This window comes from Cupressus sempervirens, chromosome 5, assembly GCF_028749045.1.
Source record: "Cupressus sempervirens isolate cs-2001-9-10 chromosome 5, ASM2874904v1, whole genome shotgun sequence".
Taxonomy (NCBI): Eukaryota; Viridiplantae; Streptophyta; class Pinopsida; order Cupressales; family Cupressaceae; genus Cupressus; species Cupressus sempervirens.
In genome coordinates this window covers 429,324,534-429,340,070 of record NC_143122.1, presented here as the reverse complement: position 1 = coordinate 429,340,070, position 15,537 = coordinate 429,324,534, and the positions used below count along the sequence as shown (strand labels likewise).

Genomic DNA, 15,537 nt, shown 5'->3' with positions numbered 1-15,537 from the left:
ACTTGTTATCAGCTCTGCACCTATGCAAACTAATGGAATCACTGCCAGTGCCTCTTTCTCTACTCCATCCTGTAGGGAGTGCAATGCACTGCAAAGTATCAAACAGTTGTTGCAACACATCAACAACATGGTGCTGACCATGTGCAAGGTCTCTAAGTGTCTCCCTGGCCTACCTATCAATATTAGAACCAATGCCAACATCCATGTAACCTGTACCAGCAGAACCACCTCACCCGTCACCTATGCTGCCAAACTATATCTCAGGTTCTCCATCACAAAGCGGAGAATTATGACCTCTGTGGGTGTAGTGCATACCAAGTATGAATCTCTATGTCATGTTGAAACCCAATTCTCTACAGGCTAGCAAGAAACCGCTCTGATACCATTGTACAAGCCCTGCTGGCTCACACTAATGTAATGTTGAATAATGTTTTCATTTTCTTGTAGTTTTTGCTTTTCTTGGTTTTTGAATATAAGTTTTTGGATTTTCAGAATATATGCAAGTATTGGAAAAAAAAGCATGAAATGAAACAACTGATATTGCTTACCAATTCAGAATTCCAATTGTAATTTTAATAGAGGCAATTATTGCATATAATACTCAAGGCAAATGAAGAAATTGTAAAACCTGGATGAATGTTGACATTCAATATACTTGTTGCAGCAGACCTAGGATTCCCACGCCAACTCCTAACACTCCCAGCCTTATGCTAACGTTGCCAGCAACTTGCAGCATGGGTCTAGTAACTCCAAATGCAACCTCTAGATTAGCTTAGCCGCTGCTGTAGCAAGCAAGATAGGAGCTTTTGACAGGGTTGGGCTGCCTCAAATTTCCCTACATCACCTACAGATTTGGCTGCCCAACAATACTAAATTTGCAGGTAGAAAACGCCAACAGCTTCATCAAATGCCTTCAAACAACAGTTTGGAACAGTACAAAAAGATAGAATTTATGGCATCCAAAATCAACAAAGATAGAATTTATGGCATCCAAAATCAACATTCTTCCTTGAAGAAAATCACAGCAGTTTGAAGGATAATTTGGTATACAACAGTACCAAATTACCAAATCTGATTAGAGTATTAAACCTCAGTAAACAGGACATAATTCACCATATATTTGAATGGCTCAAAGTGCAACAGCAGGTAGAGGAATCAGTCCTCACAAGAAACCAACACTGAAACCCATGTAGATCACAAAATGAATAAAAATCAAATGTCATGGAATGGGTTGTTTTTCTCCATGTGATCCTTTATTATTACAAAATCAAACTTGGATTTTTCCTCACACTTTTCATTAAAGACGATTCACTTACACACTCAAATTATAACATTATAATGATAGTCATTCATTAAGATAATAAATAACTTATAATATAAAGCTCCATTAAATGACCCAATCAAACACTGCAACTGCCAATCACCAAGTGTCTCAACTGTATTGCTAAAAATAGTAACCGTGCCAGAATTGACTTCCTATAAATAGCAAGTCACTTAACATAGATCCTCAAATCTAAGTGTTAGCTCACGAGGGTCGCAATGATGAACTAACCTCACTAAGTTACAGGAACTTGTTCTATCACCTTATTCTTAGGTGTTTGCTTTTTCTGGGGGGGGTGGGGGGTCCCATAGGCTGCTTTGGCCTCATGGACATATTAAAAGCTTCATTCATTCATTCATCTCATTGCTAATTTAATTAATTAGGCTAATTAACCATCACTAATTAATTGAATAACTTTTATTTTTAACCGGTTAGGTTATTCCTCGTTATTTAAATTTATTTTGCTATTTAATTAGTTAGACCAATTTTTTGCCACTATATAATTAAATAAGATTTATTCATTCAATTAGTCTAGCCTCTCCCATGCACTAATTAATTAAACCAATCATTTAAATAATTGGTCTAACCTTCTTTCAATCAACTAATTAAGACATACTTATTTGATATGATCATTTAGGCTAAAGCACATTCTTCCTTTTTCCTCTCATCTAAATAAAATGAAAAAAAATTTAAAAAACTGCCTCACCATTAGAATCCAAAAAGACAGCTTTTTCATCTCCACCCTCCATTCAAATTTAAGAATATCTTAAACATTCATCTCAACTCAAGTTCTCTCCTCCAATCACCCTCAATTCAGACCTCCACTTATGCCTCTCCCTTCCATGTGCAAATTAAGGATATCTCAACTCTCCATCAACTTGATCTCATCTTATCCCTCCATGTCTCAAGCCTTGTTATCCTTACATGCAATACAATCCTAGCCATCCATCCATCACAATCAGATACCAAGAATCTATAGAAATACCCCTATGCAAAGGGAAAAACAACCACAACAAGAAGTAACATATACGCTGTCAAATTAGGAAATTTCCAAGAAAGAACAGTCAATGCATAAAGCAATCACTTCCACCTCTCATCCAAGAGTACCTTCAAAATCACAGAGGAGTAATGCTAGTGTTTATTGCTTTACTTTCTTATTGTTTTAATGCCGCCTTTGCTCTAACAGAGGTGCAATTTAGTTTTGTTTGGATTGGATGTTTATGTTATAACTTTTAATGCATTTCTCCTACTTCGCTGTCCAAATTTAGCTATTACAGAAGTTGCTTGGCAGCTATAATGTGCATGGATGTGCAAAGCATCATATTTCTGAATTCAAGGATATGCATTCACCATGCCAAGAATGGTGTCTCACTCTTCTAATGTTCTATTGCCTTAAGGCAGTGTTGCACTCCTCTAAGCTGCGGTTCAGACCTCCAGTGCCTCAAATTGTCAGTGAGCTTCATCAATTGACAGTGCCATGCTAAAATATATCCTCAAACTAATATTTAGTCAAATTAACATTGCATTAGCAAACAGTGACACATACAAATGTGTAATATCCCCATTTTTTGTAGCATCAGAGTTTGAGAGATTAGCCTATTATTGTGATCCTCATAGACCCTTCGTTTGGGCTTAGTTTTGTGTACTTACTATTTGTGGTAAATCGATATTGATTGAGATGGACCCTTTCTATTTTTGGAAAGTGCAATTGATCACATCAAGAAATAACAGGGGTGACTCCTATTTCAAACGGCATATTTAAATGATGAGTATTTTGGTGATTATTATATTTTTAGTGGCAAAATTATTATTAAATTATTAAATGGCTTATTATAAAGTTATAATTTAGCTTTATAATTTCACTTAAGGGGTGAGTCATCATCGGAAGGGGCCATTTATTTAATTAATTATATGCCTAAGCCAAGTATTAAATGTTACTAAAAGAGTTATGTTGGAAAGTTTCAAGAGCTGAGTTCTTTTGGAAAACTTTCAAAGTTATGAAGTTGAGTTCTTTCGGGAAGCTTTTGTCAACAAGGGATTATAAATATGAGCTCATTGTAAAAGAAAAGACATTCAATTATTTGATTATTTTATTTGCTTTTGTTGTCCTAGTGACATTTCTGAGGTTCTGATTTTTAATGGCCTTGCTGTGGTATAAGGGTTTGAAGCTAATTGGTTTGTTTCCACTGCTGAGGTATAGTAGATTACGGAAACTTATTTTAGACTTCCATTTCTGTGCGCCTGTTGCTTTGGAAGAAGTTTGTATTGAGAATCGTAGCAAGTCAAATTTAGAGCATTGCAAGTCTAAAATTATTGGATGTCTTCCTGCTATTTGTCCTATTGCTGGGAGACAACATTGGTTGAAATCTGATTGTATTGCCATTGCCCATTGAGGAGATTCGATCCACATGGTATTTGAGCATTTGTGATAATTCTACTTGATGCAGTTACTTTCTGATTTTATAGTGATTACATGATCTGCTTCAGCACTTGAATTCCCTACCTGGCATTAATATTCTGTGTGCATATCAGTGGGGGTTTGGATCTCAATTCACTTTTGTGAATTCACACCATATCAGGGCGGTTGAGTCTTGCATCTGCAGTTGCTTTAATTGACATTTTCATCAGCTAATGGCAGCATTATCTATGCACCACATCACTCATACATTGGATGCTAACTTGAGCGTAACTTGCTGGAGATTATCTGGCAGTCTGGGTGTGACTGTTAGTTGTAGGTGCAGGTCAAACTTGGGAGGGCTGCGTGGAGAAATTTGGGTCTGCTAACTGATTGGGCAACTACTAAGGAAGACGTGCAAGGTTGGAGGAGTGCCATCTGCTCTCAAGCTATTCAAAACCTTGGCATTTCATCATGTTGCAATCAGATCTGGAGTTATCAGCTTCTTCAATTATAAATTGTAATAATCACACTTGCTGAAGCAATTTTGTCTATCATAGAATTGCTAGTTGGTTCAGTTTTAAATTTCTAGCTGTGAATTTCATTAATAATTAGCAGCATTTGATATACTCTTAGTCAAAAACTCATATATCCCAAAAACACAAGAATCATTTAACTCTGACAACAAAGCAGTTGAAATCAACCTTGGGTCTGTACAGTAGAGGATAATTGCTAAATGTTTGACCAAATGCTAATTGTTGATTTGTGAAAGAAATTTATGTTTAATTTAGCTATAACCAAGCAAGGTTATTACAGTGGTATCAGAGCAGTTACCTGTCATCTTGTGGGGTAGAAAAGTTATTTTATTTTCAGATTTGTTGCTGCATTTGGAGTGACCAGCACTCTAGCATTTTCTAGCCATGGAGAGACATAGGAGGAAAGACAACTCTAGAAGTTGGTGGAGTAATGAGGAAGTTAGTGCGAAAATGAATGCTTTGCAGGAAAGTATGGAGAAACTTAAGCTTCATCAACAGAGATTGGCAGGGAGCTTGTCGGATCCAAAGACAGTTGAGAGGGCAGCGAGATATATGGTTTCTGCCTTTAGAAGGTCAAGATCGAGGTTACAATGAAGGAAGCTTGAATCTTCCCCAACAAGTGCCCATGATGCAGATGTACCTATATTTAGTACGGCACCTACTAGTCCTATCCGCAGTGATGATGATGGACTTATTTCACAGGGACATGTGGATGTGTCAATGCCCTAGGTGGATAGCAACACTGAGTTTTAGCAAGTTAAGGCTCCCAAAGCAATCACTATGGTTAGTTCAGAGGTAGTTGATGTTGTAGTTGTCACTAACTGTTCAGACTCTCCCTAGGAGGGAGTTGTTATTGGAGACTTATATGTTAGCTATCGTACTGTTCCTCTAGTGCAAGAGGCAGTTGCTTCCTTAGGTGGGATTGAGGCACGTATGGAGCCACCCAATTGTGATGTTAGTGATATGGGTGTTGCAACAAAGTCAAGAGATGTGGATGCAGATAGTATGGACACATCTAATGATCCATTTGATGATGCTATGAGCTACACTGAGTATGATATCCCTTGCCAGGTATCAGCTAATGACTTTGAGGAGGTTTTGGATGGGTCCCAGGATCAATGGTTTTAGGATTTTACTATTGAGGTGGAAGTTGAGGCATGCAAGGAGATTGATACTACAAGGACTTTCATTTCTTTAGATGAGGCGCTGGTTGAGGTACTAAGTAGTTGTATCTTGGATGCAAAGGTGTGTGAGTACAATAGCACACATGCAGTGAGCGATCTTGTGGTAAGTAGTTCTGATTCAATTTCCTACCGCACTGCAGTTAGTGAAACATAGAACTTGTAAGAATTTAATATAGCTCTGATACCATGTAAGAATTTGGTATAGCTCTAATACCATGTAAAAAATTGTCTAAGGAAAGAATGAAATGCCAAGATCTAGAAGCTCAAGAGATAGCACAAGAGAGACAAGTTATGATCAAAGGAGAATGGATTGATCAAATAAGTGGATTAACCAAATAATTGGATAATTACATCAAAGAAGTGCTTTGTATATAAAGGTAATTGATATGACTAGGATTCAGCAAAAAGATAAGCATAACAACTAAGCACATGTCCACCAAGAGTGGATTATCCTCCATTGTTCATGAATGTACGTGCAACAATAAGAGGATAAGAATGCAAAAGTGTATCTCATAAAGAGATGTAGTAGACAACATGTGCTCAATTGGAGTGCAAACTACTGTGTTATCTATATGACAACTCATATAAATATGCAAACTCCTAGGTGTCTACATGACAACTAATATGAAAATGCATTAACCTAAGTAAATTTAAATAAAGTGTAAATAGTAAATACTTATTTACACCAACACCCCCCTTAAGTGCAACTTAGGAGAATGTACTTAAGCTCACAAAAGCTATATAATAATGCAAGATGGGTCCCAACTACTAGGCCATGTTAGGTACCCATGTACAAATTGCAAGTGCAAAAGATATGCAATGCAATCTCTCATAAAGCGGAGAAAAAGGGGAAAACGCATGGGAAAAACCCCCCTCCAAAAAGAGAGATAAGTAGAATAAAAAAAAATGAGAGAGAAGAAGACCTCATGTGAGAAAAAATCCCTCCCATAAGAGAGAAGAAGAGGAAGATAGACCAAGTAACCTCCCCTGAATGTAGAATGTACACCAATGGTAGATGCTCTAGGCTCAATCTAGAAACTATGCCATGAGTGTAGAACAGCATTCCTCCCCTTAGGAAGAAATAGTACCAAAGGTGTACCAATGAAGCCTCTCCCATCTATAGGAAGAAATCTCAAAATATATGAAATCTCTGAAACCTGCTCAAGTGTCCCCATGTCAAATACTGAAAGGTGCCTCCTCCAAATCATGTGTATTATGCCACTCTGTTGAATAAGATAAATCAGGCTCAACTGAGGATGAATGCAAAACATGTATCAAAGACCCAAATATCTCCTCTGAAAAGAAAGTGACCTCCTCCAACTGTTGTATCAAAGGATCTACCATCATGTCAACCTCGAAAGACTGATCAAGTAGAGAATGAAGATGAGGGTCATCATGCTCCCTCACAACAACTAAAAAAGGATCATCTTCACCAAAGAGAAGATGAATGTCATCAATAGTGTCTCCCAAATCTACAATATAGGACTCTACAAACAAACTGGAAATGTCTGTCAAGTAGTCATCCCATGGAACTGAGTCTAGAAGACAATGAATATCCTACTGCACTGAATCACTTGAATCCATGGCTATGTGAATACAACTATCATCAAGAACAACAATAGATGCAATATCAATAGGAGGAGAAGAAATCAATGACTCTAGAACTTGATCACATGTGAAAACACCCAAGTCCAAGTAGCCAAAGTTCTCCTCAAAGTTTGAATCAACACTAGAAGTATGATCAAAATCTGCTGAGAAATCACTATCATCACATGACCAAAGTCTGAGAAGTAGTATAGCCTAGATGCATGAACCACCCCTGTAGCAATGATCTCTCTAGTCTCCAAGTCTCTGATAAAAATTGAATCAGGTGTGAATTCCACAGTCCTTCTACTATCTCCATGAGTGAGCTGATAGATGGGAAGAAGATTATGACTTAGGTGAGGTACACACAACACATCTTTGCAATATCCCTCCCTCTTATCAATAGTTCCTTTTCCAATCACATTCATGTAAGTATGATTTCCCATCACAATAGGTGGAGTATGACATGGATCAAATGATGAAAACATAGACTGTGAAGATGCCATATGATGAGAAGCCCCTGAATCTAGAAGCCATCTCCCTGAATCTTGACATGAAGTAACTATTAAAGCTTGACCTTTGCCCATGTTATCCTTTCCTTTATCAAAATCTAAATGTGAAGAAGATGATGAAATAGTCATTCTTGATGGTAGACCAATTTGATTCTTCTTAAGAAGACTCTTGAGTTCATCTATCTCCTTCTTCTAACAATGATGTTCTTCATGTCCATTCTTCTTGCAATATGCACAAGTAAGCAAATCCTTCTTGGATGATTTTCCCTTGTTGTTGGAGTTGTCTTGTGGTGAGGAGGTTGAGTGTTCTTTCTCTTGTTGTGAATTTTGTTGCCATGATTTATGCTTCTTGTTAGACCCGTTTCCTTGATTCCCTTTACTAGCCACCAATGCTTTGGACTTTGAAGACTTAAGAATCCCCATGCTCATCAAATTTGATTGTTCTACCATCAACATCTCTGTGAAAGAATCAAATGAAAGCATAGTGTAGGAAGAACCTAAGGTCAACTTATGAGTGTTGAAGCTAGAAACAAATGATGCATACTCTAGAGGAAGTTTTCTCATCAAATTATAGATCAATTTTTCATCCTCTATGGTAATTCCACAATCCTTAACCATTGACCTTAGCTCATGTACCTTGGTGATATAGTCTTGAATTGTGTCAAACTTCTTTGGATCTAATGACATGAGATTTTCATCGAGTTCAAAACCCCTAGCTTTTTTTACTTTTGCATACAAGCTAGCAAACTTATCCCATGCTTCCTTTACTATTTTACAATTATCAATATGGAAGATAAGATCTTCATGTACATACTTCCTCAAAGTACCAATAGCAACCTTATTGTTATGATTCCATTCATTTAGTTTATTAGGATCAAATGGTGCAACCATGGTTCCACAAACATCTTCATGCTCTAATTTTCCATGTAGCATAATTATGTGGAGTTAAAAGTGAAAACCTAAAAGAACCCATGATGCAAAATAAAAGAACACAAGAGAAAGAGAAGTGCAAACACTCGAGACACCCCCCCAAATCACTTAATCAAAGAAACCCCCCTAAATGGATGATTTTGGCACTTTATACTTAGTGCATGTACAATTTCCACTTGTCAAAATGAACCAAAGTGGACTTCTGATTTTGATAGTTACAACAACAAATATGAAGCTATATCAGACTCAACGAGATAAGACAAAAGACCTCTCAAGGATCTAATTAATTAAAAGTGCCAAAACAGACCAAAAATGACCAAATTCTGAAAGTACTATGTCTATTCAAAATTACTCCAAACTGATACCAGATCTAGAAAGTAAAAAAAATATGCACTTTCAAAAAAAATAGCACCTGAATATGTGTCCATATGAGCCCGAATGAAGCCTCTGAAGTTGTAAAAATCAGGATTTGCAATTTTCAGAAAAACTCAGGAACAGATATCTCAAACAACCAGCACCAATGTGAGATCACGAAATTCTACTCCAAAACAAAAAAAATTGCTTGAAAAAAAGAGTCTGTATGAGGGAGATATCACTGTTTGAAAATCACCTCTGTGATTATTTTTCCTGAATCGCCGCCATCGCACCTCCAAAAATCAAATGACTCTAAATTTCACCTCAGATGTCTAATTTTGATGAAACAAAAGTCGATTTAGGGGTTTTTTGACCTTCTAAATGTGATGCCAACATTTGAATTGCACCAGCAAGCTCCAATCTTAACCTGCAAAAACAATATCTCCAATGGCTATGCAATGAAACTCATGTGGCTCTAATACCATGTAAGAATTTGGTATAGCTCTGATACCATGTAAAAATTTGTCTAAGGAAAGAATGAAACGCCAAGATCTAGAAGCTCAAGAGATAGCACAAGAGAGAGAAGCTATGATCAAAGGAGAATGGATTGATCAAATAATTGGATTAACTAGATAATTGGATTAATCATATAATTAGATAATTACATCAAAGAAGTGCCTTGTATATAAAAGCAATTGATATGACTAGGAGTCAGCAAAGAGATAAGCATAACAACTAAGCACATGTCCACCAAGAGTGGATTATCCTCCATTATGCATGAATGTACGTGCAACAATTAGAGGATAAGAATGCAAAGGTGTATCTCATAAAGAGATGTAGTAGACAACATGTGCTCAATTGGAGTGCAAACTACTGCGTTGTCTACATGACAACTTATATAAATATGCAAACTCCTAGGTGTTTACATGACAACTAATATGAAAATGCATTAACCTAAGTAAACTAAAGTAAAGTGTAAATAGTAAATACTTATTTACACCAACAGAACTTGCATAGGAGTCAAGGGTTACAGAGGCATCATGTAACCAATCAGCTAAAGGTGAGTGATAGTGACATTTTTTCAGCTCTCGAACATTATGATGTTATCTATCAAATGCTCCTATGTCAGATGAGCAAAGTGATAGTAGTCTTTCCCTAGCACAGATTCATGCACTTCGAGAGGCTGTCAGGATCTTGAAGCATAGTTACACTCAGTTAGTTGATGACAGGGATTACCTTCTAGAGTGGGGTAACACCTGTTATGAGACATTGTTAGGGAAAGAGGAAGAGGTGGCTAAGCTAACCCAGGAGCTTGAGGTGACTGTTAACTCTATTTAGTATACTCAGTTGGCTCTTTAGGAGTCACAGTCACATTTGGATGAGGTTACCATGAAGTTAGAGTGAGTACAATAGACACTAGCCCTAGGCCTTGTTCAGTTACATATTGTAGTTGGTGGAGAGTTTGCTTCCATGGTTGGGGATGAGGGACGTGATGATGTGGTTGACACATCTGTCCAGGATATGAGTGCAGTAGGTATGGATGAGGTAAGAGCATTAGTGGAGTCGATCTCCCATGTTGATTTTCTTCTTTCTGTTGGAAGCGAATCTACTTCTTCATCTCGTACAGTTGATGGCATTGGGTAGTTGGCAATGCCACATTTTCAGAGGGATTGGCTGTGGGTCGCAAGGAAGTAGATTGATGCTTCCACATATAATTTCTACTGCCCAAAGTCATTCATGGAGTATCTATTGGACAGTTCAAATGTGCGGGAGAATTCAAACAAAGTGTCTAAAGGGTACTCTCATCTGAGTCTCTCGTGCTATTCAAAAGTTGGTGGGAAAGATTGTAGAGACTCTATCTACTATGCTTCCCCACAGGGATTTCAAGGCTTGGTTTGCTGAGAGGATTGCCTAGGATCCTGCTCGACTGGTAGTTTGGAGTCAGAGATTGGAGCCATCTTCTGATTCCCAGACTGGTATTGATGAGCCCTTACAGAGATTGGGAGTTTTTATCAACATTACACTGTAAGGAGTGCTCATCACTTTTTGTTTGACCCACAAGTAGAGCATTTGATCGTTGTGGGTTGCCCCAGTTTCATACCATCCATTATGGGATAGGGTAGCTCCATCTTTTGTAGATGGGATCAACAGCTGCAAGTTAGACAACTTGCAAGATCAACCCACCCAGGACACTTTATAAATGGTTGGAGTTGATGATAGTGATTCAAGTACTTATGGTTGTTACTGTCTCCACAATGCAGTTGGGTGTGAGTGTAATTTTGATGGGGACTCAAGTGTGGACATAGTTGGCATTTCAGTTGGGTTGAGTTATGATGAGTTGTTGCCTTCATCAGTGTCTAGGGTCAGTTTTCGGATGATTTTTGATGGTGATGTTCATTATTTGGGTGTTGGTGCTACAAGAGTTGCGTGTGCACTACAGGGATAGCACGCAGGTCTACCCTTGGGATCTGGTGGACTGTGACGTTCATTTTGTTTCGAGGATTTCTTGCAGACAAGCAATCTTAGGGAGGGAGGACTGTAATGTCCCCATTTTTGGTAGCATCCGAGTTTGAGAGATTAGCCTATTATTGTGATCCTCGTAGGATAATTATTATGGATAGAGGGTCTTCTGAGGCAGTGGCTTGGCTTAGGAGGGTCTTGTATTCTCCACAATTCCATAAGCTACAGGTTGGTCTTCGTTTGGCTCAGATTGGACTTCATTTGGGCTTAATTTTGTATAATTACTATTTGTGGTAAATCAAGTGTTGATTGAGATGGACCCTTTCTATTTTTGGAAAGTGCAATTAGTCACATCGAGAAATAATAGGGGTGACTCCTATTTCAGATGGTATATTTAAATGATGAGTATTTTGAGAGTTATTATATTCTTAGTGGCCAAATTATTATTAAATCATCAAATGGCTTATTATAAAGTTATAATTTAGCTTTATAATTTCACTTAAGTTAAGGGGTGAGTCATCATCGGAAGGGGCCATTTATTTTATTAATTATATGCCTAAGCCAAGTATTAAATGTTACTAAAAGAGTTGTGTTGGAAAGTTTCAAGAGCTGTGTTCTTTTGGAAAACTTTCACAGTTATGAAGTTGAGTTCTTTTGGGAAGCTTTTGTCAACAAGGGATTATAAATATGAGCTCATTGTAAAGGAAAAGGCATTCGATTATCTAATTATTTTATTTGTTTTTGTTGTCCTAGTGACATTTCTGAGGTTCTGATTTTTAATGCCCTTGCTGTGGTATAAGGGTTTGAAGCTAATTGGTTTGTTCCCACTGCTGAGGTATAGTGGATTACTGAAAGTTATTTTAGTCTTCCATTTCTGTGTCTGTTGCTTTGGAAGAAGTTTGTGTTGAGAATTGTAGCAAATCTAATTTAGAGCATTACAAGTCTGAAATTATTGGATGTCTTCCTGCTGTTTGTCCTCTTGCTGGGAGACAACATTGGTTGAAATCTGATTGTATTGCCATTGCTCATTGAGGAGATTCGATCTGATGGTATTTGAGCGTTTGTTATAATTCTACTTGATGCAATGCAGCAATTACTTTCTGATTTTATAGTGATTACATGATCTGCTTCAGCGTTTGAAATTCCCTACCTGGCATTAATATTTCGTGTGCATACCAGCAGGGGTTTGGATCTCAATTCACTTGTGTGAATTCAAACCATATCTGGGTGGTTGAGTCTTGCATCTGCAGTTGCTTTAATTAACATTTTCATCAGCTAACAGCAGCATTATCTATGCACCACATCCCTCATACATTGGATGCTAACTTGGGCGTGACTTGCTAGAAATTATGTGGCAGCTTGAGCATGACTGTTAGTTGTAGGTGCAGGTCAAACTTGGGAGGGCTGCGTGTAGAAATTTGGGTCTGCTAACTGATTGGGCAACTACTAAGGAAGACGTGCAAGGTTGGAGGAGTGCCATCTGCTCTCAAGCTATTCAAAACCTTGGCATTTCATCTTGTTGCAATCAGATCTGGATTTATCAGATCCTTCTATTATAAATTGTAATTATCACACTTGCTGAAGCAATAAATTGTCTATCACAGAATTGCCAGTTGGTTCCGTTTTAAATTTCTAGTTGTGAGTTTCATTGATAATTAGCAGCATTTGATATACTCTTAGAAAGTCAAAAACTCATATATCCCAAAAACACAAGAATCATTTAACTCCAACAACAAAGCAGTTGAAATCAACCCTGGGTTTGTACAGTAGAGGATAATTGTTGAAAACTTGAATTTTTGACAAAATGTTAATTGCTGATTTATGAAAGAAATTTATGTTTGATTTAGCTATAACCAGGCAGAGTTTTTACAAAATGAAAGACCACATGGACTAGCATTTCCATGCTTTAAGTAGAAGCTTTCTTCTCTGGGTATCTCACAAGCTCCTACCTTCAAGTCACACGACTTTTTTCTCTTTTAATTGCCTAACTCCCACCCATCAAAAAACTTACAAGCCTGATCCCACTGCATGAAGATCCAACAGGAGGAACATCTCAAAATCACCAAGCAAGAGTAACAAATAAAATTAAGGAAAAAAGTACTCACCAAGCTAATATTTGAATTGGCTCAGACGAGGTGATAACCAAGAGTCGCAATGTTTTAAAGTATATTATGAGATAATGGTTTTTAATGTATTTTAATTCCTGCTACTCTTCTTCTGACATTTTAATCAGACTTGGCTAGACCTAGCAACCACTAGTCAATAATCTCCGAACCTGTGGAATCCAGTCTATAATATCCTGAATGGGTATTTGCCCAGTTTTATCTCAACATAAACAGATGAAGATGCAAAACAAACCAAGAATATAAACCAGTAGATTCTCATAAGATACCTCAGAATATGTTATTGCATTATACATCAACAATACAATAATTAGCATTCAAAAATCCAATCTTAAAGACGGTTTTACAGTCAGATTGTAAAGCTATTATTATAACCTGTAAGCACACATGAGCACTTGGTGTGACGTCTCTACGGACAATGGGTTTTCATCCACAGCCTACTGGCACGAGGGTTTACATCCTCAGGCTGGATGAAAGCTGAAGGTTACCAAAAGGCTCTCCAAGAGAGAAAACTGAAATCTGAATCATAAACCAAGCATGCTGAAATGAACGAGGCTGACTCTTCAACTGCGTTCTATCTTTTCTTGTCACCTTTTCCCCTTATTAATTAAAAGTGACTTTTTAGATAGTTTTAGATTAACTCCAAAGTCACTTTTAGTGATTTAATAAGTCGGGCTAGTAATTTTCTAATGTTCCCAATAAGGGACATTACAGCAACACAATAACCAAGACCGCCGTGGCTTGTGACGAGTCTCAACACTGTAGATTAATATGCCCTCTCGACATGTGACGAGTCTTAACACTATGGGTTAATCTATCACTACCCTACAGCTAATCTCAGGCTGGCAAGTGTTTCCGTAGTCTAACCACTCTAAGTTACTCATTTCTGACTGGCACATCAAAAAAAATTAGGCAAACAGATAACCTAAAATTACCAGTTTTCATCCAGAAATACACGAAGTGCAATTGTAGTACTGCCTCGCGCCAATAACTTCAAGAAATTACACCGATACCTTAATCTTTCCTAAAACAACTAAAGTGCCCTCAACAGAAGTAAAATTAGTAGCTTTGAAAGAAACATTTGAATTTGCGAATGTGGTTTAGTGACTGAGAAGGATTGCAACCGTGCAAAAGACCAAGGTTTAACTCCCAGTGAGCAGACAGCCCATGTGAGTGTGGATACATTTATTTGGGACTTCAACGCAGTTTACTCGGACGTACTAAACTGAATTACACATAAAACACTCATCAAAACAATAATAATTCTTACCGGGCCTTCTGAGCGATGACGAGCTTTGGGAAATGGCGTGACCCTTGGCTCTGGAAACGTAATTTTCGCTTTACTTTCATCGGAGAAACCCTTTTCTTTGACGGTGCCTATGAGCTTAAAACTCTGAATTCCTGGAATGGCCTTCTGAGGAGTTGAATTTACAGGCTCGGGGATTTTCATTTCGTCTGTGAGTTGAATTACTTTTGGAATTTTCTTCGAAGATTTTGGGTCACTCGCCATTGGTACTCTGTAATCGTTTGTTTGCAAATAAAATTGAACAGTGTTTTAGGTGTTTCAGTTCTGGAAGCGCGAGAGTTTGACTGTTTCGGAAGGGGGTTTTAAGACATGAATTTATTTGCTAATGCACAGCAGCTATGCGAGCTCTCCTCTATAATCAAGCCCATCAATGCGTCATTACCAAAAAATGACTCCCCACTCATAATTCTCTCCCGGATGTTGAAGTGTTTTATCACAATAGCTGGGCGAAAGTATTGTATTTCAAGTTTTCAATTAATTTTCAATCTATTCTAACAATAATTTAATCTTATTTATAAAATTTCATCAATAGTATTTTAAATGGTATAATGGCAGATTGTCAATATTTTATATATTTATTATCATTTTTTTTCTCTCTGGTAATTGCTTTTTACTAGAGTTTTGAACCAGTGTGGTCACATTCTTGGAGGATCCCATTTCTGTGGTGATTATATTGTTGGCATTTTAGGTATGGCACTTTGCTATTATTGATTCATGTGATAGCTTCAAACATCACTCCCTTATATCTCCCAAGCACTCAAACACATAACAATGAGTCTCCTTACGTCTCTCATCTTGTTGTTCACATGAAGACACCAGCACCTAACCTTAT

The 15,537-nt window shown here is 37.5% G+C and overlaps 1 protein-coding gene across 8 annotated transcripts in view; it reads right to left on the bottom strand.

The window, feature by feature from the left end:
* IYO (RPAP1-like, carboxy-terminal protein) overlaps positions 1-15,132 on the bottom strand; it is a 216,032-nt gene extending 200,900 nt beyond the window's left edge. For all 8 annotated transcript variants that reach the window (XR_016364726.1, XR_016364727.1, XM_089831044.1 and 5 more), the window contains exon 1: positions 14,670-15,132. Coding sequence is in view for 6 of the 8 variants with exons in the window: in XM_089831044.1 (XP_089687170.1) it covers positions 14,670-14,909 (240 nt within the window). In the remaining 2 variants the exon portion in view is untranslated. The remainder of the gene's footprint in view (positions 1-14,669) is intronic.
* Between the last annotated feature and the right edge of the window lie 405 nt (positions 15,133-15,537).